Genomic DNA, 21,591 nt, shown 5'->3' on the forward strand with positions numbered 1-21,591 from the left:
CGAATGGCCTACATACTGGGCCATTGTAGCACTTAAACTTGCTGTGGCAAACCGAGCATTGTATGTAAAGGGTGAAGCGGACAACACATTTGAATACTAATTGCATAATTTTGACCATTCGCGTTTTACTTATTTACATACGTATATACATATGCATATATTTATGCTATCGCAATTTGTATTATGTGTAGTATATAGTAAATAGCTAAATATAAACCAAATTATTTTCGGTTTACCGCTTGCCATCAATAAAAAAAAGGAATAATAAAAAAGATTAAACAAAAACAAATTAAAAAAAAACAATAAAATAAATTAAAAAAAACTAAAAAAAAAACTTAAAAAAAAGGTAAAAATAGTTTGCTCTGGGACTCGAACCAGGGTCGATTCGATTGTTAACCAAGTGCTTTAACCGTCTGCGCTACGAGTACAGCCGCCCGACAGATGACAAGTTCTGGCATTGAACATTTTGGCGTGCCAGAGCATGTGAAAACAACTATTTCTATTTTTTAGAAAAACTTTCTACTTTTTAGGAAATGTTTCTATTATTTAGGGTTAGCTTAATTTTAGGGTTAGGGCACTCATTTTTAGAAAAGGCGTTGCCAAAATATTTCATTCTTTTGTTTGCCTTTCTATTTTTCAGAAAATAATTTCTAATTTTAAGGGTATTTTTCCTAGATTTTAGGGTGATCTTAGTTCATGGTAACCATTTTCTACATTTTAGAAAAACTTCCTGGATTTAAGGAAAACTTTCTTGACTTAAGAAAAATTTCCTTAGATTTAGAAATAACTTTCTTGTTTTTAGAAAAAAGAAATTTTTAGGGCGATTTTCTAAAATTTAGGGTTAAATTTATTTTGAGTGTATTATGATTTCAGTCAGAAGTTTGCAACGCGGTGATGGAGACATTTCCGACCGAAATAAAGAATATATATTCCGTCTGTCCTTCTGTTTCTACGCAAACGAGTCTCTCAGTTTTAAAGCTATCGGGCTAACACTTTGCCCTATATCATATAGCTCCCATATGAATAAACGGGGGAAAAAATGTAAACAAATTATATCTTGGTTGTTTTTTTACATATAACCTCCTACTTTTGGAGGCATTTTTATACCCGTTACTCGTAAAAGGGTATATTGTATTCGTGCAAAAGTATGTAATAGCTAGAAGGAAGCATTCCGACCCCGTAAGGGGTCACTAGCCGAGTCGATCTAGCCATGTCTATCCGTCCCTCTGTCTGTCTGTATGAACGCTGAGATCTCGGAAACCATAAAAGCTAGAAAGTTGGCATTACCCACACATATTCTCTGGCTTTCTACGCAGCGCAAGTTTGTTTCAGCTGATTGCCACGCCCCCTCTAACGACCCCCTAACGCCCATTATCGCCCTAAAACGATTTTAAAAGGTGTCTGGCGCCCACAGATTAAAGATTTTGGAAATGTAAAAATGCAGTTTTATCAATATCTATCAATCGGACCATTCGTTAAAAAGGTATGCGCGGTCAAAGTTGTATATCTCCATCTCCCTCGCACTCCCTTAAGCTTAGTGACGGGTACCTGATAGTCGGGGCACCCGACTATAGCGTTCTCTCTTGTTAAAAATAGTATTAATTAAAATATTTCCAAATCCTTCGTGGTTTCAAAATAAGCGGGACTGAAAGAACTAAAGAATTTAACACTTAAAGCCGATCGATTTTATTTTTTTTTTAAAACCCCGAGTACTTTCCGACAAATACAATATACCCTTTCTGTCTACGAGTAACGTTAGCATTGCTTTGATAAATGGTCATCCTAAAGAAACATGGTTTGCAACTTGGCTAAGCCGGCACTCAATCCTCAGCTAAAAAGCTTTTCCATATACGATTTTACCAGTGCATCTTTCAAACCAAGATGTTTTATTATATAAAACAAAGAACCGAATTTAAAAGAATTTTTCACAATTAATTAACTTGGCTACAGTCGATTAACACCACTCCTCAGGTGATATAAATCAGCTCATACCTGTAACCACTTCCCCCTCATTAAACAGTTGACATATCTAGATTTGAATGCGGTTAGCCATTAAAAATGATTCACATCACCGACCGAAAAATGATTCATGAGTGCAGGACGCAGTGGCACAACATTTGGCAACCGCAACTCGACGGAATAAGCCAAATTTGGCAACACTCTTACCAAATTGGCGACACACGCACCTGGCAGATATACGATTTCGTATGCAAATCTTGACACTAATCTGCGGCATTAGTTGCTCCTCCTCCCAGTAGTTCGTACCGAAAGTTGACAAAGCGTGAAAAATGCGCACGCACCCGCCAATCGAATCGAATCCGATCGGGACGGAACGGACCGGGCCAAGAATAGCCGGGGTTAAGGCCTGATCGGGGGAAAATCGCATTCGAATCGCTGACTGCGCATGCGCAGCGACCAACAGCCAACAGCTGCCCTCCGGGGCGTATGCGTAACATTCGACTGTCGATTCTCAATATATTTTCCAAAGCGGCTGCCCCATGATAAATGGCCAGTTTTATTGGAAACTCTGTACGACATTTTCGCCAGCCAACAACAAACGCCAGAGACAACAACAACAACAAGAAAAAAACTAAAACCCAAAACAAATAAAAGCCGTGCGACAAGTTTAAATGGCCAAAACGCTTTACTCGCGACTTAGTTGCCACCCATTTTATATATTTATTTTGCGTTATTTCACTCGATGTTGTAAGTGTTTTTCTTTTTTATGACAGCCTTCGCTTTTCGTGCCATGTGACAAATTTTATTTATATACACCGCTGGTTTTATGCGATTTTAATTAAAGCATAATGGAATTATCACGCTACCAGGCGGCACCCGAAATTTAGTAGCAATTTGTCTTTGCATTCAATCTGTGAACCCAGCAAATCCTACGCTCAATTGAAGAGGGTCAAAAGTCACCAAGAGTTGCAAAAAATAAAAAAAGAGTTTTCGCAGATTTTGAATTTGCGTGGTAGGCAATTAACGAATTTTGCCAATTGAATGACAGGCTGAACTCATTTCCGCTTGGAGACCATAAATGAGCGTGTGGATATATACTGCATCTTGCAAATGATGAACTGCCGGCAGAAGCCAAACGGTCGTTACTCAAAGCAAATGCAATGTCAAGCGCAGTGATGTGAGACAATTACTTTTGATTTGCCTGGCAAAATGTGTTTTTAATGTGGGTTACGAGAGCTTAAGTCGGTGACTATATGCACTGCTGCTATACAATATAGAACGGGGTGTAGTGTGGCTGATGTCATCACCCTAAGTATTTATACCTAAGGCTCATTGGATTAATAGCTTATAAGCAAAAAAAAATAGATATTTATATTAAGTGACTAAAATTAATTATAAATATTCGACAGAAGATCGAGGGACTAAAATAAATTAATTGAATTATTTTAATTACTATTTAATTTGGCTTGGTTTCGGTATATTTTAGAGTAGGAATTTTTGCAGAGTTGAGCTTACAAAGTGGCCTAGAAATGTAAAGATGGTATTTTCGTTATCTTAAGGTAGTTCTAGATAAACAGATAAATTTATATACCCCTCTAAACAGCACTGGGAACACATCCCACCTTGTAGATCCTGAAGGGCACGTTGCGTCGGCGCTCGTCCAATGTGATCAGCATGCAGTAGAGAAGTTGCTGCAGCTTTCGCATCCTAAGGACATAGGGAGCACTCTCGCAGTCCTTGAAGAGGGGCTTCCCCCTCGCCTGGCAGTGGAAGAGGAAGAATCCTCCTCCGGAGGCAAACTTTGGTATGAAACCGAAGGCCAGAGCCTGATCCCTTAGCTGAAGTATGCCGGTTTGCAAGCGATGGGCAAAGAACACACTCAATGCGGATCCCAAGCTCTTGGTTTTGCTGAACAACTTTCCGGACGAGAACCTCTCGATGTCCACCCAAAAGTGGCGTCCATCCAGTTGGCAGGAGGGGTTTAAAGTTTCCAGGGAGACTTCACCCTCCAAATCCCTGCGCTGCCTGGCCGCCAAGCTTTCATCGTAGTAATCCTCACCGTTCAGCAGGATCGTGTCCAACAGGCGGGAGTCCCAGGAATCCAGGGAATGGAAACTGCCTGCACAACAGGCTAGCACACAGCAGGCCAGCATTTTTCCTGGGGCCGAGGTCCTTCCGGCTGCGGACTCCGACGAGGTACTACTCTCCCCGGAATCCACTTGATAGGCGGTGCCCCACAAGGACCACAATCGATTGGCGACCTCCACTTCGAAGCTCTGCTCCTTTTCCTCACTTTTCCTCCGCAGGCAACCATCCGCATTGTGGTCCAAAAGGCGACTCCACAGAGGCAAAGAACTCTCAGGATTGGTCGTATCCTTGGACATCGCACGGCTAGAAGTGGATTCCTCTTTTTGGGGCAGCATCATTTTGGATGTCAGAAAGAAGGGGTGTGTCACGTGTTCCAAAGCCAAGTGTGCTTAGTGTAAAGCAAACCTGAATTTACTTGAAGTTTGTAATTTTATATCTATAATTTAAATCTTCTTTTTGCTTTGGATATTGCGCTATACTTAAAGTAGTAGTAGTAAGGGTAGTAGTGAGGATAGTGAGGTTTATCGGACCCGTTAAAACCCCAATAAATCCATTTCTCGCATACCATCTAATTACGATTTATTTATTTACGTAGGACGGCACCCGAAGGCTCCGACCTTTCAATTACAAGTACAATAATAAAGATATTACAAAGATGTACAAATTACAGCAAAGTTAAGTGTGATCGAGTGTTATATGACGGGTGTAGAGCTGTGACTACGAGTAACTGTTTGATTTTCGTGGGTGAGGTGACCAAGAAACATTTACACGGACAATGTCGAATGGGTGACCCCGATGGCCAGGACGGAGAGTTCCCCAGCCGACGGCATCCGGTTCTCCTGTGATTTGTGCAGATTCGTGAGGGCAAAGTGACTAAAAACTCGATGAAGAAATTCAGTTAAGACCGGGCTAAGCACCGAAATTCCCGGCCAGCTTTAACTTCGGCTCGCAGTCCCGCAATTAAGCTCGGGCCGGATCCGTTGGCTCATTTGCATAGCGGCAAGTGCCTGAAGGAGGCCAGCAGGAGTGGCAGCATCAGGAGCAGGACGAGCGGGGTGGAGCCACTGCCTCCGTTGCAGCCGTCGGTGGTGCAGGTGCGGCAGTAGACGGTCTTTATGTAGGACGAGGTCTGGTCATTGGCGCACTTGTCCGCCGAATCGTCCATATCCTCATAAAAGCAGGAACGCGAAATCACCCGCTTGCCGTAAACTGAAAAAAAGGAGAGCAGCAGCGTTTAAATATTTTCATCTAACCATTTTAATTAATGTCTGCTCTGTGAGTGCGCATTAAATTTAATTTATGTGTGCGTACGTGCCGGCGTGGGCTGCCTGTTCGAGCCATGAAAAAATCTCAGAACTGACATTTGAGATTGCCGCTAGGCAAAATAAAAAACTGCGATGTGGTCATGCTTTTTGAGTAAGTGACTGAGGCACTGCCTGCAGCAGCCAATTCGAAAGAATTACCCAAGAAAAGGAAATACTAAAGGAGAAAATAAACATTTTTTTAACACACGAAAAACACACGAGGGGATCAAATCGATATGCGCATGGTAAATTTCTGGCATTTATACTAGAAAAAAGCAATATGGCGACTGAAAGAACGGTAATGGGAGCAAGAAGAACTAATTATCTCTTATAAGAGATAATTATAATTCGGAATAGGACGCTTAATATTACATAAATGGGTGGGAGATAGATTGGAACTGGCCTGTTGTTTACATTTCTAGCATATCAAATTAATCAAAGTTTTACATCAATTTTTTTTGGGTATACTTAAAATACATTTATTTAATAGCTAATCTGTTTCAACTTTTTCCGTTTAAAAAAAAGTAATTAAAGGGGTTTTTCCTGAACTCTGACGACCTGCATCGGGTTCAAGGTTTCCAGATATTTGAGTGCGGGAAACGCCTGAGAAACGCACACGATTTGCCAACTCGTACCTGAAACTCGACGAAACTAGAGACAATTTGCAATCAGACGGCAAATGAAAACCAGAAAGAGCAAATCGCACAAAAAGTCCACAACAAATTGCATGTTGTGTGTGTGCGCAGCAAATAGAACAAAACGACAAACTAGTAAAAACATTTCCAATGGAAAACGCAAAAGCGAACTTTAAAGGCCGCTCTAAATGGTCAAAGCTGGCCATTTTTGTGATTGGCTCAGACGCTGGACAGTGGGCCACCGTCGGGCTAATAAAATTGTTGACAATTGTCGCCTTATCACGGCCGTCGCATCAAACAAGGCTCAGAACCGCCATCAGAATGCAGCGGCCGCCGTGTGTGCCACATTGCGCATACGCCGCGTGCTCCGCTCGCCAGAGCAACCCGGCCAAAAATGCCGCTTGGACATTGTCTACCGCACACACGCAGCAATAAATTTAAATTTTAATTAATTTAATTATTTATGGCTAGTTATGTGTGTTTAATCAAAAAATTGCTGCAGCAAACATAGAAAATCAAACCAAAAAAAAAATATATAAAAAAGCTCATGTTGTTATTTAATTTATATTTATGTTATTTTTTGCAAAATATTTCTTTTTTTAAAGCGTTATTTGTGGACAAATAAAGAGAGGTATGAAGTTATTAACTTTATTGTTTGTTCTGTTAAGCAATCTTTGTAAAGTTTTTATGAGTTTGACATTTCCAATTGATTTTACTTTAAAATTCAAAAAAGAGACAATTTAAAAGACTCATATTTCAATCTTTGCAAAGTTTATAAAAACTTGGCATTTCCCAATAATTTTACTTTCATATTAAAAAAGAGAGAATTTAAAAGACTCATATTTCAATCTTTGTAAGTTCTAAAAAAAACTTGACATTTTTTTTTTACTTTACTTTAAAATTAAAAAACGAGAATTTAATAAAAACAGCCCAGCTTAAAATAGGAAAATAATTAAATGGGGAAACTAAATAAAGATTTCTTACTTCAAAACAGTTAAAGTGGATTGAACCAAAAAAATCTCTCCAAAAGTAGTTAACTTGTAAGCCAAACATATAAATCAAAAATTGACTTTATATATGCCTCCCTTTTGGTTCGCCGAATCCCCGGAGAAAAGAGCAAGAAATAAGCTGTTAGCCGCCAAAAATGGTCCTGGGCCGAATTGCAACTTTTTGGAAGCTGGGGAGCCGCAGCAACAGGTTGCAAAATACTTGCAGTCACAGACTAAAATCAGCAGCCTGCGGCTAATTGCTTGGCTTCATATTTTGGCATTATGGAATACATTTTTAATTTGACATTTGCCAAAAAGTTAGCCACTCGTCTAAGCTAAACTTCAAAAGCAATTAATTTAACGGCAAATAAAAAACTCAGATGTCAGCAACAAGTTGCATCGCCTAGTTGCATTTTTCTCAGACACATTCTACCGCCATGGCCCCTGCCCCCGATTTTCCCCCTCATCTTGGACTCGTAATTGAGCGCTTCACGCTGTGCAACAACTTAATTAATTTATATGTATTTTGTGTATTTTTTCCTTAGCCCGCTCGGCCCGTATATTATGTATTTTGCGCATTACAAGCGCTGCTCATGTTGCTCTGGGACCAAAACTCAGTCAGAGATACAGATACAGCGGCGGTTGAGAGTCTGCAATTGCAATTTTAATTGCCAACTGCCAAGCGCAAATCTTGCAAATATTCGCCGGACCAATTTGTAGACGCATGATTGCAAAAATTTAATGGTGTTCATTAATTGGCAATAAGAAATTGCTTAAATGCGACTCAAGAAATCCAAGCCGCAGCTTTTGATGGGCTTTAAATTGCAATGAATTCATGTATGACAATTTAACTTTTAGCAATTATAATTTGATTTACTGACACACCTTTTTGACTTGTTTAACCCTTTATAAATAGTTTGTTTTATGGCTTAAATTTGTATATTAAAGTATATGCAGTTTATTGATACGGTTTAGATGAATTATGCTTTTTTATAGAGCGTGCAATAAGGGTTTTCCAAATGCAATTACATAATTTATAGTCAACAGATTGTGTATTTCATTGTTTGCCTGGTTGACCCACATTTAAAATTCCAATCCGACTCGTCTGCCGGCTGGCAAATTTATGCGGTGGCCAACAATGCAAAGTGAATTTAGATCAAAAAGTAACGACACGGATCGCTTGGTAAATTTAATGCTTTTTTGCTTTGTTTTGGTCTGCTTTTCTTGTCATATGCAAATGAACAAATTGCTTTGGCCACAGACAACAATAAAACTAGCAATAAAACCAGGCGAACAGCGCAGTAAAATCGGACTTAAGATCGCCGAAACCCACCACGAAATATCACTCATACGCCCCGTGTGCCGGCTCTTTCTCCACATAAATTTGCCGTAAATTAGCGGCACATGCAACTGCAACTGCGGGCCAAAATGTCGCCACTTGTTGTTGTTCTTGTTGCTTTTGCCCCGCCCGGACACTACCTGCCACGCCCCCTTCGAACGCCCAGCTGCAGTTGCAGATCCAAGTCGTTCCATTGGCAATTGTCCGCTGGCCGTGTTTTTTGTTGTTGTTTCGCCTGCACTTGTTTGGACTTTGTCAGGGCAATAAATTTCAATCTTGTTTGACTCTCGGCCACAGCCGGGTGTGAGTCGCGTCTATCTATCGATCCCCTCCCTTTCCACCATCAATACAGTCTGGAAAAAATTGTTGTTGATATCTTAATAATTATTTAGTGTTATTGAAATAATTCTATCGTTGAAAAAATATATAAACACTTTAAGAGCCCTAAAAACAATAAATTAGAAAGCTTTACTTTTTTTCTTCAACTTAGTAAATAGTTTTAACTATTCAATGTATTTTTATTTTATTTTTTTTGGGTTTTTATACCCGTTACTCGTAGAGTAAAAGGGTATATTGTATTCGTGCAAAAGTATGTAACAGGTAGAAGGAAGCGTTTCCGACCCCATAAAGTATATATATTCTTGATCAGGATCACTAGCCGAGTCGATCTAGCCATGTCCGTCTGTCCGTCTGTCCGTCTGTCTGTCTGTCTGTCTGTCCGTCTGTCCGTATGAACGCTGAGATCTCGGAAACTATAGAAGCTAGAAGATTGGCATTTTGCATGCAGATTCTAGGAATTCCTACGCAGCGCAAGTTTGTTTCAAAATGGTGCCACGCCCCCTCTAACGCCCACCATCGCTTATATACGATTTTAAAAATTTTAATATTTTGGAAAAGTAAAAATGCAGTTTTATTGTGTTTATCAATACCTATCGAAATGTAGAAGAAATTTTTCAAATCGGACCATTCGTTAAAAAGTTATGCGTGATCAACGTTTTCTATCTCTATCTCCATCTCCCTCGCACTCCCTTTACCTGAGTAACGGGTATCTGATAGTCGGGGCATCCGACTATAACGTTCCCTCTTGTTTGTCATAATTTTTAACATATTTTGAGCAATTATTTTTCAATGTTTTGCAATCTAAAATTTTTTTTTGGATGTTTGTGCTGTTTTTTTCTATTTAGTAATTTAAGTTTCTAGTTTCTCTTTAAACCTTAAGGTGGTCAATGGAACTACTTGGGATCTTTTTTCTAAGTGTAGCCTGTCCAAAGACCGCACACGCGGTCACAACAATGCCAATGCAACGGGTGCCCAATTATTCATGCCTGTGGTTTTTCTTTTAGAGGTGCACTGACACTGAGTGGAGCAGGTTGGCTCTACAGAGGGGGTTCGATCTCACCTTCCTGCACGAGTTTTTTGCAGACAGGTCGGGCATTCACCGATTTCGCGCCCACCGAATAGGTACAGTTCACGTAGCTCCAGTAGCGCTGTTGCTCCGAAATCGTCTCCGGCATAAAGGGATCGTTGCAGAACTCGCCGTTAGAGACGTCCGTTGAACAACGCCAGCATCGCAGCACCGCGGAGGCTGAAATGGGTAATTAATTTCAATTAATAAAGGCATTTGCAATTCAGATAATCTTTAATTACGTGCCTTATAAGTAGTGTTTACAAATGGCATTCTCAATTAAGAAATATGCCTAATGAAATTCGGTGTAACATCTTTACAAAAAATTTCAATTTTACAGCAATTTTTAGTGCTATGCTTAGTGCTTATTAATGTCTTATAAAAATATACGAGTTATAAACAAAAATACGTTCCCTTCAGTTTTTCATAACATTGAATGCTTAAAAATTATTCTTACATTTTTTAATGGTTTTTTTTTTAGTTTAAACTATTTTTAAAAGTCCATCACAGCTGATCTTCTCTGTTGCCAGGACCACAATTGAAATCATAATAAAGTAACTAACTAATTTTTGCTTTCCGAAACCATAACCGTTCGTCTAATGAATCGCATCCCATTATAATCAACTGGAATAGCCACTAAGCCGCAATTTCCTGCTGCGTTTAATGCCGTTGGCGGAGATCTTTGAAATACTGCCGAACCGCCACTAATTTTAGTCGGGAGCCTTTTGGTCGAGTTATTTATGCGACAGGCTATGGGGCAACTGCCTTATAAAAGTGTCAAAAAGTTCGACTGCGGCTGGTTTATGCGTGCGATTAGCCACTGCGACTAGTGTGTAAATAATTATTTGATTAAATTGCGCCAACGATTGTTGGCTGCACCGGGAAAATAATCTGATGATGGATATCATCAAATATCAATCAATTTTACAACAAAGAAAAGGGGAAGAAAGCCAACCAGTTTATCCAAGGCCTAAAAGATTTTAAAAAATGTTAAGAGGGTTATCATTGCGTGGGATTTGTACTACGAAATACGAATTCGAATTTAAAAATTTTGAGCTACTTGGTTAAAGTGCAATTTTATATTTAAGGACTACTTTTGGATCTGAAAACTTGTAAGTTTTTTAGTGATATTCTTTCTGCGTGTGGTTCCGAGAATGTTTGAGTGATGATGATGACTGCGGCTGTGATGGCGGCCATAAAACTCGTTTCTCTGGCCAATTTAAACGTCAAACGTTAACGTTCGGGTTAAATGCACTTAGCCAACACTTTGAGGTGCGTTTAAACGAAAGCCTAGATAAGTCGAAAGGCTGGAGAGGGGAACGGGGAGAGGGAAAAGTGGAAAGGCCGGAGAAGTGTGCCAACGCATTGGCCGAAAACGTGTTTTTTTCGGCCAGCGACCGCATTTGGCCATAAACAACCAGCATAAACATTGCAATTTGCGTTCGATTCGCATTCGCATTGGCAGTTGGCCATTCAATGCGATTGAGAACCGAAAAACTGCCGCGAGAAACGGCGAAAAACGGCGTAACCGAGATGGAAATTATAATCATTTACAATATATTGAAATTAATTGACAGTTGAATTGTCAGATCGTTTGCAGAATTGTTTATTTGCGCGTCCGCTCCAAGTCGGTGACAGTTTACTAATGGTAATGACTGTAATTCCATGGAAACCGAAAATTGATATTGTGCCTGTCAGTGGCTGTGGTTGCATTATGCCAACCGATGTGGCAGCCGCAACTGCCCCCCAAACATGGTCAGAAACATACGAGTCCGAGTCCGAATCCGAATTCGAATCGGAATCGAATTTGGGCCCGAATGGTGGCCGCAAAGTGCGTAAGTATTTGTTGGACGAGATGTTTTCGCCGATTCTTTTGGCAATCGGAATTTGGCTTTAATCATCGCTGCCAAAGTGAGCGGGTTAAAGGGAAAAAGTCTGGTCTAAACCAAGTGTTTAATTTAAAACCCCGCAACATTTCATAACTTATTCCCAATGAAATGGCATATAAAAATATACCTTAAACTAAATTACTAATCATTCTATTTAGTATTTATTTCCTGTTTATTTAGACATCTTACATATTCCTATCTCAACTTAAAATTAAATAGCCTTACCTTATTGCACCCCTAAAAGAAACCTATTAAGAGCACCCCTTCTTTATATTATTACTGCCCCCTATAATCCATGCCACGTCTATACAAAAAACCGAGTTCGTTGCCCTTCGCTGCCATGTAGGCTTATGGAATTGCAGTATATCGTAAGTACGAGTCTTCAACAAAGGGGGCAAAAAGTTTCCCACTCACAGACTTTGGGGTTCACATGCAATTTTTCCATTAAGCTCCAAACTTGAGGCCAACTGCAAGTTGGACTTGCAACATTTCAGATCTGCCCCCGAACATCTATAGCACATAAGTCCGCCAACCCTACGACTTTGCCCCCAAAAGAAACGTGTTGATTACCGCTTCCACATTTTCCCCTAAAAACTCCCACAAAGTGTCGCCCATATCGCAACGCATTAAACTCGGAAACTTACGAGTGTATGGAGCTCCCATCGTAGGGTGGTTCCAACTTTGTGACCCCAAAAAAGTAATAGAGGTTTGGTTGGCGCTTCGATAGAAAGTTTTGCTATGCCTTTGACTGACATGCAATCGGGGTTCGTTCAACTGCAAAAATGCCAAATGCATAGCTCGTCGAACGTTTATCAAAATTGCAGCGTATTTGTGCCGAATGCCTAAATAATTAGCCAGATAGGTATGCAAACAATGCAAAGGGATGGGCAATTGGAGTGCTTGGGCTAAAGCCTTGTAATATACCAAGTAAGCAAACTGAAAGGGCTATTAAAAAATAGATCTTTAGGCACATTCAAAAAATGTCTGCGTGCAATGGTCTTATAGGGGTTCCTGCACCTAATAAATTTAATGCCCAATACAATGTACTTAAAAACAGATATGCCTTTGAACTGCAGGGACAATAAAATGTTTATATTCGGATGACTCATAAATGTGCAAGGGACTTGGATTATATATACAAATTTGTTGACTTAGTTTTATTATTCACAATTGTGCAACGTCCTGTTTTTTATCTACATATTAAACCTTGATTTTATTGAAAAAATAATGAAGAGTCATAATCTTTTGTCTGAAGCACTAACAGAATTTTATGTTTTTCTAGGAACTTTTATATTCGAGAAAACTGCGTTCTATATCCAAGTAAATTGCAGTGAATTAGTAAGCAACTGAATGGATTTAATTAGGCTTGGTCCAAGCGACGACAACAGCAGCGGATTATTAATTAAGACGATCTACCGACAGAGATGGGGACTGACATTTAAGATTACGCGAAGGTTAAGGCTGGATATGCCTCATGGAGTATCTGACGAGGAGATGAGCTGTTTACAATACTGAAATAATTACATGTTCTCGGTAATGTGTTAACTCTGGCCATACCCTTAATTTTCATTATTTCCATATCGTTCTAGTCAATCTGAGATTAGTCACTTTTATTGAGGTGGGCCTGAGTGGTCAGTTCGGTTTGTGCCACTCAAAGTTGTCATTTGCCACGCCCACGCAACATAAACACAAATAAACTTTTAGTTGATGACATGACCAGATATGCGGCACGCTTTTTCATTGAAATTTTGAGGCAACTTTGAGTAATTGCTGAGACCACCAATAAAAAATCTTGTTACACCCCTTTTTGCGTAATGAAGAATTTTCCAGAAATAAGAAAACAGGAGCATTTTTCATTTCTCCACATTTTTCTCAGACACTTTTCTTGGCTATTTATGAAATTTATTTTCTCTGAATATTTAAGGTTGAGATAATATTTTTGTTCTCATTACGCTCGAACGTCGTGCTTTTCAAGTAAAAATAAACACCAATGAGCAGCGGAAAAATATCGAACAAGTGCAGGAATAATAATAAATCATGGAAATTTAAGCTTTCATTGTATTCTCTCTTTTCTCTCTTAAGTTGCAGGTATTTCAAGTGGAGTTCATCTGTCCAGACAATTGCACTGATAATGCGAATAATGTTCACGCAGTGCAGACAGATGGCCATGCATTCAGAAGACTTATCAATGAGGTCAGGCATTAAAAACAATCGATTATATTTCTTACAATTCAATACAATATTAAATATATGAAATTAGCAATGAAAAAAATTTAAAACATATTAAATTGATGTTGTAAATAGGCAAAATGTTGATACTAGCTATTTCACAAAAAAACCTTAGCCTTCCTAAAAATTCGCAACATCTTTAAAGTTATATATTTCTTAAAAGTTTCCCAAGCTTTCAGCTGCATCCAAATACTTTAATCTGCCTGAGTTTTCCCCCTATTTTCCGCACAAGCGAACCCTTTTGATTTGGTTCAGTGAACTCAAGCTCGTTTTGTTGCACATTTAAATGGGAAATCACGCCCACGCACTTAAGTAACTCCCAGCCATCGAGCAAAGCTCCTTCTCCACTTAATTAGCTGCCATTTCATGCGGAGTCAGTGCAGGTGCACGAATGGAGTTCTGGTAACCCACCTGTATTGAAAAACATCAGCAGGGATAAAAGGCCGAGCAAGAGGCAGCCTGTTGAACCGTAGGATGCCATGATTTTTCGTTTTTCTTTTTTATTCCTCCGTGGAAAATGTTAGATATTTCACTGCACAGGCACTGCACTTTAAAACGTTTTTTATTTGTATTTATTTTGGCTTATTATATTCCAAAGTATATTCGTTTTGCGCGATTTTCCGAACACGCATCCGACCCGTTGACAAACTGACTGCGCACTGAAACTGAAACGAACTGAAGCTGAGAACTGAACACTGAACACTGAATACTACGCGACAGTTGAACCAATAACAAAACGAACCCAACCCCAACGCACACGAATCGCCATGAGAGAGATCGTTGAAGGCGGTCGATTGAAAGACCGAAAGACTGAAAGCCAGGCCAGCGATTGAAAGAGTGCCGCTTTCAACGAGAAGAATATTATTTGGGGGTCCAAGGGAGGTTATTTCTGCTCTTCGGATTCGGATTGGGTTGAGTGGAGTGGTGTTGAGTGGAGCGACGCTAGGTCGGGTTTACGAGTTTACTGCTCCGCGATATGGCTGCACTTTTTTAATGGTGCCCGCAAACACTTGCAGTTTTTGCGAGGCAGCACAGTGGAGTAATATACATTTTTTTTAAAGTTCTGCATAGATATTTACCAAGTAATTAGTTGTAAATTCAATATATCAATACTAATAAAAATATAAAAGGTTCGTACTATAGGAAAGACGCGTGGAGCGATCCAACAATATATAGATAATAATGGATTATTATTTTGTACATTAGACTAAATTTAAAAATTAAATTTTTATAGTTTTATATTTTGTTGGTTTGTGTAAAATTTATACAGTTTGAACCACTGTGCGCTGCAGTCGATGCGTTTTGCCGGACCATTTGACGCCTAATGGCAGCCACCGTCGCCGTTTCAGTCGTCATCGTCACTTTTTCCCCTCAGACTTATCCAATGCAATATTCACTTCGATTTGGCCATCAGTGTCGCCCGTCTAATCAAGTGCAACTCTCTGATAAGGAAATGTATTCAGTTGAGGGGAACTTTTTGCTGGGGAGTTTTGGCTTTGCCACCAAAAAATTTTCCGAGTACTTTATACTTTTTTCAACTGAAGTCGGAAAGTGTGGGTATTTTGAGGTTTTGTCTTTTATTGCCTCTGCGGTTGAGTGAGTGCGTTCAAATTCAATAATATTAGTTTTGCGTTTGGTTTTAGTCGTCAACAACTGAATTTTTTTACGATTTGTTGTGCGAATCAAATGAAAACGTTTTATTCGATGCACTTTATAACCGAAAAAGAATGGAGCCACACATAAGTATTTTATTTTGTTTTAAAGTATTACAAGGTCGATTTTGAAGTTTAGTGAAACTTAATGTCGGGTGTCTGAAACTTAGGTTCACAAAAATGTTTATTTTATTGAAATTAATTGACAACAGAAGTTTCGTCTGTTGAATTTCGTGTAAAAATACAATGCAAATATAGTAAATACCAAAAATAAATATTGGTTGTTGCTCGCAGTAAATTTCATACAATTATAAAACAATTTTTTTCTAAGTCCAATTGTTGTCCGAAACCAAGACAAGTTCAATGGCCAGACATGTAATTGGCTAATCACTTGTACCCAATCCAAAAAACCTATTGAAAAGCTATTTATTGTACCAGTCACTCATAAACCCAAAACTTTTCCTCTAACTTAAATAAAACGACAAATCCAACAGACAATATAGAACTTGGACATGAAAAATGAGTTGAGAAAGTTCATTGAACATGAAAAGTGTCACTTCAGGCAAGTAAATCCAATAAACTACGCCTCCTTCGATAAAATAGGGGGATGATAATACAGAACCTTGTTGAGAAAGGTGGAGACAACCCTCCAATAGATTGATTGTTCTAAGTTAGTAGATATGCAAGCCCAAGAAAATTGAACAATGACGCCTGAGTTTCCCTTGGGGTGTACATACAATTTCGATGATTAGTTAGATTTTTTCCGATTTATTGATGAATTCGGTTGTTGGCTGCAAACAAATTAGAAAATAATTGAAGCCTGCTCTAGGAAATCGATTAAAAGTAGTTAGTTTACTAAGAACTTATGTTGGTCATTATGCTGAAAGCGATTTAAGGGAACTAATTAAAAGGAAAAGGTTGTAAATCATATAGAATAAATTCAATAATTAAGTTGATGAATTGCCGGAAAGTTTTCTACCCTTCCAAATTATATTTAATCTGATCTCGTCACGTTTTAGCATTTCCGTCAGCCAAATCTTGTTTGCTTGAACAATTCTCGTATGCGTCTCAGTCACTGACAATGATTATGGTAAATTGCGGCTGAAAACAGTTTCGCTTGCTTGACTAAATAATGAATCTTAATTATAGGTGGGCACCCGTCCCCCTAGCAACTCCAAAAAAATCGCAGCCCAGAGAACTCTATTTTATCTGAGACAATTTGCTTACAACGTTAATTACAAAAGAGGAAATTGACAATTGGCTGGCTTCAAAGTCTTAATTCCTGGTAATTAAAAAATATATTAAATGTTAAAATTTTGGAAAGAATAAGTTAATATTTAATTAAACGACAGTTGAATAACAAACCATAAGACTGCAATATCAAACAAACGTTAAAAAAGTACACTCAAAATAAATTTAACCCTAAATTTTAGAAAATCGCCCTAAAAATTTCTTTTTTCTAAATACAAGAAAGTTATTTCTAAATCTAAGGAAATTTTTCTTAAGTCAAGAAAGTTTTCCTTAAATCCAGGAAGTTTTTCTAAAATGTAGAAAATGGTTACCATGAACTAAGATCACCCTAAAATCTAGGAAAAATACCCTTAAAATTAGAAATTATTTTCTGAAAAATAGAAAAGGCAAACAAAAGAATGAAAATAATTTGACAACACCTTTTCTAAAATTGAATACCCTAACCCTAAAATGCTTCCTACCCTAAAATATAGAAAAATTTCTTTCAAGAATAGAAAATGTTTCTAAAAAATATAACCGATTTCTAAAAAATAGAAATACTTTCTAATTTACAGGAACACGTGTTAATTTTTAATATTAACGTGACGTGTTGCGTGAGTTAATTAGATTTTACCACAATTATATTGGAAATTGTATTCTGTTATTATTGTATTATTATTATATATAGTAAATGTACTTTCAAACTATGTACATATGTACTATGTACATACGTATGTACATACAAAACTAATTAAGCTAAATTCATTGAAATGGTACAATATTACAATATTATAAAATTGTTGTGTGTAAACAAGTCATCGGGTCTTTTGCAGACACTGGCGCAATATTGCGCTGTATGTATTTGTGTCATTGCATGTATTTATGTGTGAGTGTGCATAAAACTTCGAAACGCTAGGGGCGGGGGTATCTTATCGTATCGTATCGATAGGACCCACGATACTTTGCCCAATTCGACAATATTTTAATTTAGGTATAAGAATATAACGTTTAATGATTACAGATGAATGGGACTATCAGGTATTTATAAATTTTGCTTACGATATGCTTAATGTTGCATTTATTTCATTGTTATTATTCGCACGCGATTTATGTGGAAGGCCAAACGTGAGGAAGAAAAATATCGATATTGCTACCCCTAACCTACGATAGCAAGTATCGTTGCGAACGCCGCGTCGACCATCTCTAATACTCATGAAACTTGGCGGCCGCATGTGTTACTTAAAAGTGTTCTATTAAAGTGTTACTAATCAGTAAATCTCAAGTGAATTTTGGCAAAAATAATAAATGGATATTTTGCTGAAAAGTTTAAAAGGAGAAGCGTTTGCTTCTATATTCTCGGGTAAGTATTTAAATTTAACCTAAAATACACACTTAGTGTCTATTAAAAACGCATGCTAGATCTGAAATTTGGCGAAGAAAGCTTAAAATCGTTAAGCTGGGAGCAATTCAGGATGGAAATTTCGAAGGAATTAGTAGGGCAAGCGGTAGTTTTTTTTAATGAGCTGCAAAATTGGAAACGCCATGTGAGTAAATATGTATGCATATGTATGAACCTACATACAGGTACATGTGTGTGAAATGCGGCGAAGTGCAACATGGCGTGATTTAGGGGCTGTCCATATATTACGTAATCATCTAGGGGGGGGGGGGGGGGGTCCACCAAATGATTACTCTAGTGCAAATTATTTTTTTTTTGTATGAAGAATTGTATACATGGGGGGGGGGGGTCAAAAGTCGCCGAAATTGTGATTACGTAATATATGGACAGCCCCTTACTATAAAAAGTCTCAGTTTTTCTATTTGGCTTATAATAAATTATTACATTTTGTTTAAAACAGAATAATTACCTCTCCGATCAGGGCAAAGCACCCGGCATTAATGGCAGTGAGGTAAATTTGACTTGTTGATTACTTGACTATTTTGCCATTTGAGTAATTATAATATTATATGTATATATAACAGATTGATTTAGCAACTATTTTGGCAAACAGTAATCAAGCTGCAGCAGTAATAAATTACTTCAAAGAAACTGGTCGACTAACCAACGAATTTAGGAAGGTATTAAGTGGAATTATTGCTGAACATTTTGTTTACAACAATATTCAGACCAATCAAATTGTGTTAAATCAAATCGCTGATGAAATTCAAGAGCTTTTCGAATCTGAAATTAAGGTATTTCAAGTATTTATTTAAATACATAAATTCATTTTTAACCACTATACTATTATAACAATTATAATAATAATTATACCTTTATAATACTCTAACATTTTTAACAAAATCGCCATAAATCAAGTTTGAGTTTTATTTTTGATCACAAGAAATATAAAACTCAAAGAATAACAGTTACTTTAAAATAAACTAATTTTAACTAACTTTTAAAATAATAGTCATAACAGTTACTGTCTCTTTACTTAAAACCATAATTAATTTTAAATTTTTTGATAGGAAACATATTTTATTAAAAATTTCGGCAAGAAACCAGGAGGCCTTTTATACAGTAAGATCTACAACCTTAAAGCGAAGGCAAAGAAACAGTCTGCTGTTCAATTAAGCGGAACTTCAAACGACGAAAACACTTGCCCGAATCCAACTGATCTTAACGACGATAAGGTGATTACCTGTAAACAGTGGCTTATGTTCAATATAGAACCACGAAGAGAAGTTGATGAAAAGTGGGATCTTACATTTGAGTGGCGTCAAAGTTTTCTGTCGACGACTGCTACACTTAGCGCAATTCTTGAAGAATTTCCTATTCTTAAGCAGGCATTCGGACACGAGTTGGTAATTTTAAAATATATATTTTAAATGATTTAACTGTAATGACCTTATTTTAAACTAAAATTTTATTATTTTCAGATTGTCGCTGACTACCAAAAAATACATTCTAAGGACAGTGACACATTTGTTGCAAAATGGCAAGAATTTAAAAGTGTGGCTCTTTCACTATTTTTGTCGAAAATTAAAGAAGTCCAGAGTATAAATTTACTCAAAGCATTCTCGAATCAGAGCGAAGGTAAGAAAACCAAAAACTAATTTCACTGTATTATAAAAATAACTACTTCTTTACCTCGACTTACCTTAACACTGTATTTTGTATTTTATTGTAAATTTTCTATGTATAGAAAAAATACACAAACAAAATTTAGCTTAATATTTAAAAAAAAAATCATATATATATGTGTGTTTTATATTATCACTAAATTATATTTTGTTCACAGATACCAAGGACGCCGTACTCCTTCACGTCATTCACTCCGTCCTCATCCCAACTAAGAGGGGAAAACGCGGATCTTCAGGGAATTTGAAGTTAAAGTATACCATTCAGGACTCACGGGACCACTTTATCATCTTTAAAAGCAGCGTTGGAGAACTTCAATCACACCTTAAAGTTTTGACAGATGAGAATTATAAAATTAAGCAACCCTTGCAGCCCATAATTTGCTGCATTGGTTCAAGTCTATACAATTTTGAAAAATATTTCGTATACATATCCGGAATATTTTACGAATTGCCTAATATATTAAAAAGTGTAGAGATTTGCTTCAAAATATTTATTGTGCTCAATCTAAAATACCCAGATCCGTGCTGTCTCGTTTGGACATTTATTCAACAGCATTTCTTTGATTTGAATTTAAAATCTGACTTAAAAAACAGAATTCTTTCTGAGCTATTGAATGACTTAAAAAACACCTCCATCAGTAATTTAAGTTAAGATCTTCTTTTGTGAAAATGATTTCATGTAAAATTTGTTACTTACGCTTTGACACAGTTGATCTGTTTTTGTCGCATACAAAGGAAAATCACACTTTAGTTCCTATTCTAAGTTTACCTTGCTGCTATTCAAATTGTTTTCAAAGCTTTTCCAGCTTCAAAAGTTTTTCTGCACACATTAAAAAAGAAGCCCTTAAATGCATTTCCCATGTAGAAAATCAGGTTGAAACTCCTTTTGAATTTTCTGAGAACGACGCGTTTAATAATTTAAGTAGTGCAACATGTATTTATGTATTTCAAGAAATATTTAAAAGCAGTGCAGACAATATAATACATTTTTTAAGTCTCGAAGTCGAGTGCGAGTACTCTCCTCATCTTGGCAGCTTTAAAAAGGTTAAATATAAAGAGTTTAAAGTGATTCCCTTAAGTGTGTGCAAATTTCCTCCAATTGAGTACCATTTTATTAATAATATATTTTACTTAAAACCAAAATGTTACTTTTGAAATGTATATCAACTAAGTAAAACATTTGATTAATAATATTCTTTACTTAAAACCAAAATGTATACAAACTATGTAAAAGATTTTATTAATAATATTCTTTACTTAAAACCCAAATGTTACTTATAAAATGTATACCAACAGAGTAAAACAAAAACATTTATAAATGAGTTATGAAGCTGTAAATATGTGTATATAGTTATTATATTTTTCAATAAAATATAAATGTGAAAAAAAAATATTTTAGAAATAAATTTCTAAAATTTAGAAAAATGTGTAATTAATTTTAGAAATATTTTTCTATATTTTGAAATGAATTTTATTTATTTTAGGGATGGTTGCCCTAGATTTTAGAAAACTATTTCTAAAATCGTGGAAGAAGCCATTTTATATAGAAATATTTTTCTATATTTAAGAAATACTTTCCTATATTTTAGAAATGTTTTCCTATATTTTAGAAATATTTTCCTATATTTTAGAAAGTGGTTTCTAGTTTTTATGGCTTCTAGCCCTAGATTTTAGAAATATTTCGACAATATTTTTAGAAAATCCTTACCCTAAAATTTAGGGCGAGCTTGTCTTGAAGACAAAAATAGGGCGATTTCCTTGACTTTAGGGTTAATTTTATTTTGAGTG

The 21,591-nt window shown here is 36.9% G+C and overlaps 3 protein-coding genes across 6 annotated transcripts; 1 reads left to right on the top strand and 2 right to left on the bottom strand.

Moving 5' to 3' along the window:
- Positions 1 to 3,372: 3,372 nt before the first annotated feature.
- On the bottom strand, positions 3,373 to 4,443 carry LOC108064113 (uncharacterized). Its single transcript, XM_017151456.3, has 2 exons — positions 3,551 to 4,443; positions 3,373 to 3,482 (listed from the first exon to the last, which is right to left on the bottom strand). The coding sequence occupies exon 1, from the start codon at positions 4,383 to 4,385 to the stop codon at positions 3,555 to 3,557; it is 831 nt and encodes a 276-aa protein (XP_017006945.2). The 5' UTR covers positions 4,386 to 4,443; the 3' UTR covers positions 3,373 to 3,482; positions 3,551 to 3,554.
- Positions 4,444 to 4,609: 166 nt separating this feature from the next.
- Positions 4,610 to 14,525, bottom strand: LOC108064110 (UPAR/Ly6 domain-containing protein twit). The gene is made up of 3 exons (XM_017151454.3): positions 14,249 to 14,525; positions 9,714 to 9,899; positions 4,610 to 5,256 (listed from the first exon to the last, which is right to left on the bottom strand). The coding sequence occupies exons 1-3, from the start codon at positions 14,316 to 14,318 to the stop codon at positions 5,033 to 5,035; spliced, it is 480 nt and encodes a 159-aa protein (XP_017006943.1). The 5' UTR covers positions 14,319 to 14,525; the 3' UTR covers positions 4,610 to 5,032.
- A 3,389-nt stretch (positions 14,526 to 17,914) lies between these two features.
- Positions 17,915 to 21,141, top strand: LOC138913769 (uncharacterized). Of its 4 annotated transcripts, XM_070218325.1 has the most exons (7): positions 17,918 to 18,079; positions 18,139 to 18,263; positions 18,579 to 18,629; positions 18,703 to 18,912; positions 19,189 to 19,524; positions 19,600 to 19,756; positions 19,962 to 21,141. In XM_070218325.1, exons 1-7 carry the CDS (start codon positions 18,025 to 18,027, stop codon positions 20,453 to 20,455), a joined length of 1,428 nt encoding a protein of 475 aa, XP_070074426.1. In that variant the 5' UTR covers positions 17,918 to 18,024; the 3' UTR covers positions 20,456 to 21,141. The 4 variants fall into 4 exon arrangements, 2 of the variants coding, with proteins under 2 accessions (XP_070074426.1, XP_070074430.1); XR_011419608.1 differs by lacking the exon at positions 18,139 to 18,263 and having other exon boundaries at positions 17,915 to 18,079; XM_070218329.1 differs by lacking the exon at positions 18,703 to 18,912.
- Positions 21,142 to 21,591: the final 450 nt, after the last annotated feature.

The sequence above is a fragment of the Drosophila takahashii genome, chromosome 2L, assembly GCF_030179915.1.
Source record: "Drosophila takahashii strain IR98-3 E-12201 chromosome 2L, DtakHiC1v2, whole genome shotgun sequence".
In the NCBI taxonomy this organism is placed as follows: domain Eukaryota; kingdom Metazoa; phylum Arthropoda; class Insecta; order Diptera; family Drosophilidae; genus Drosophila; species Drosophila takahashii.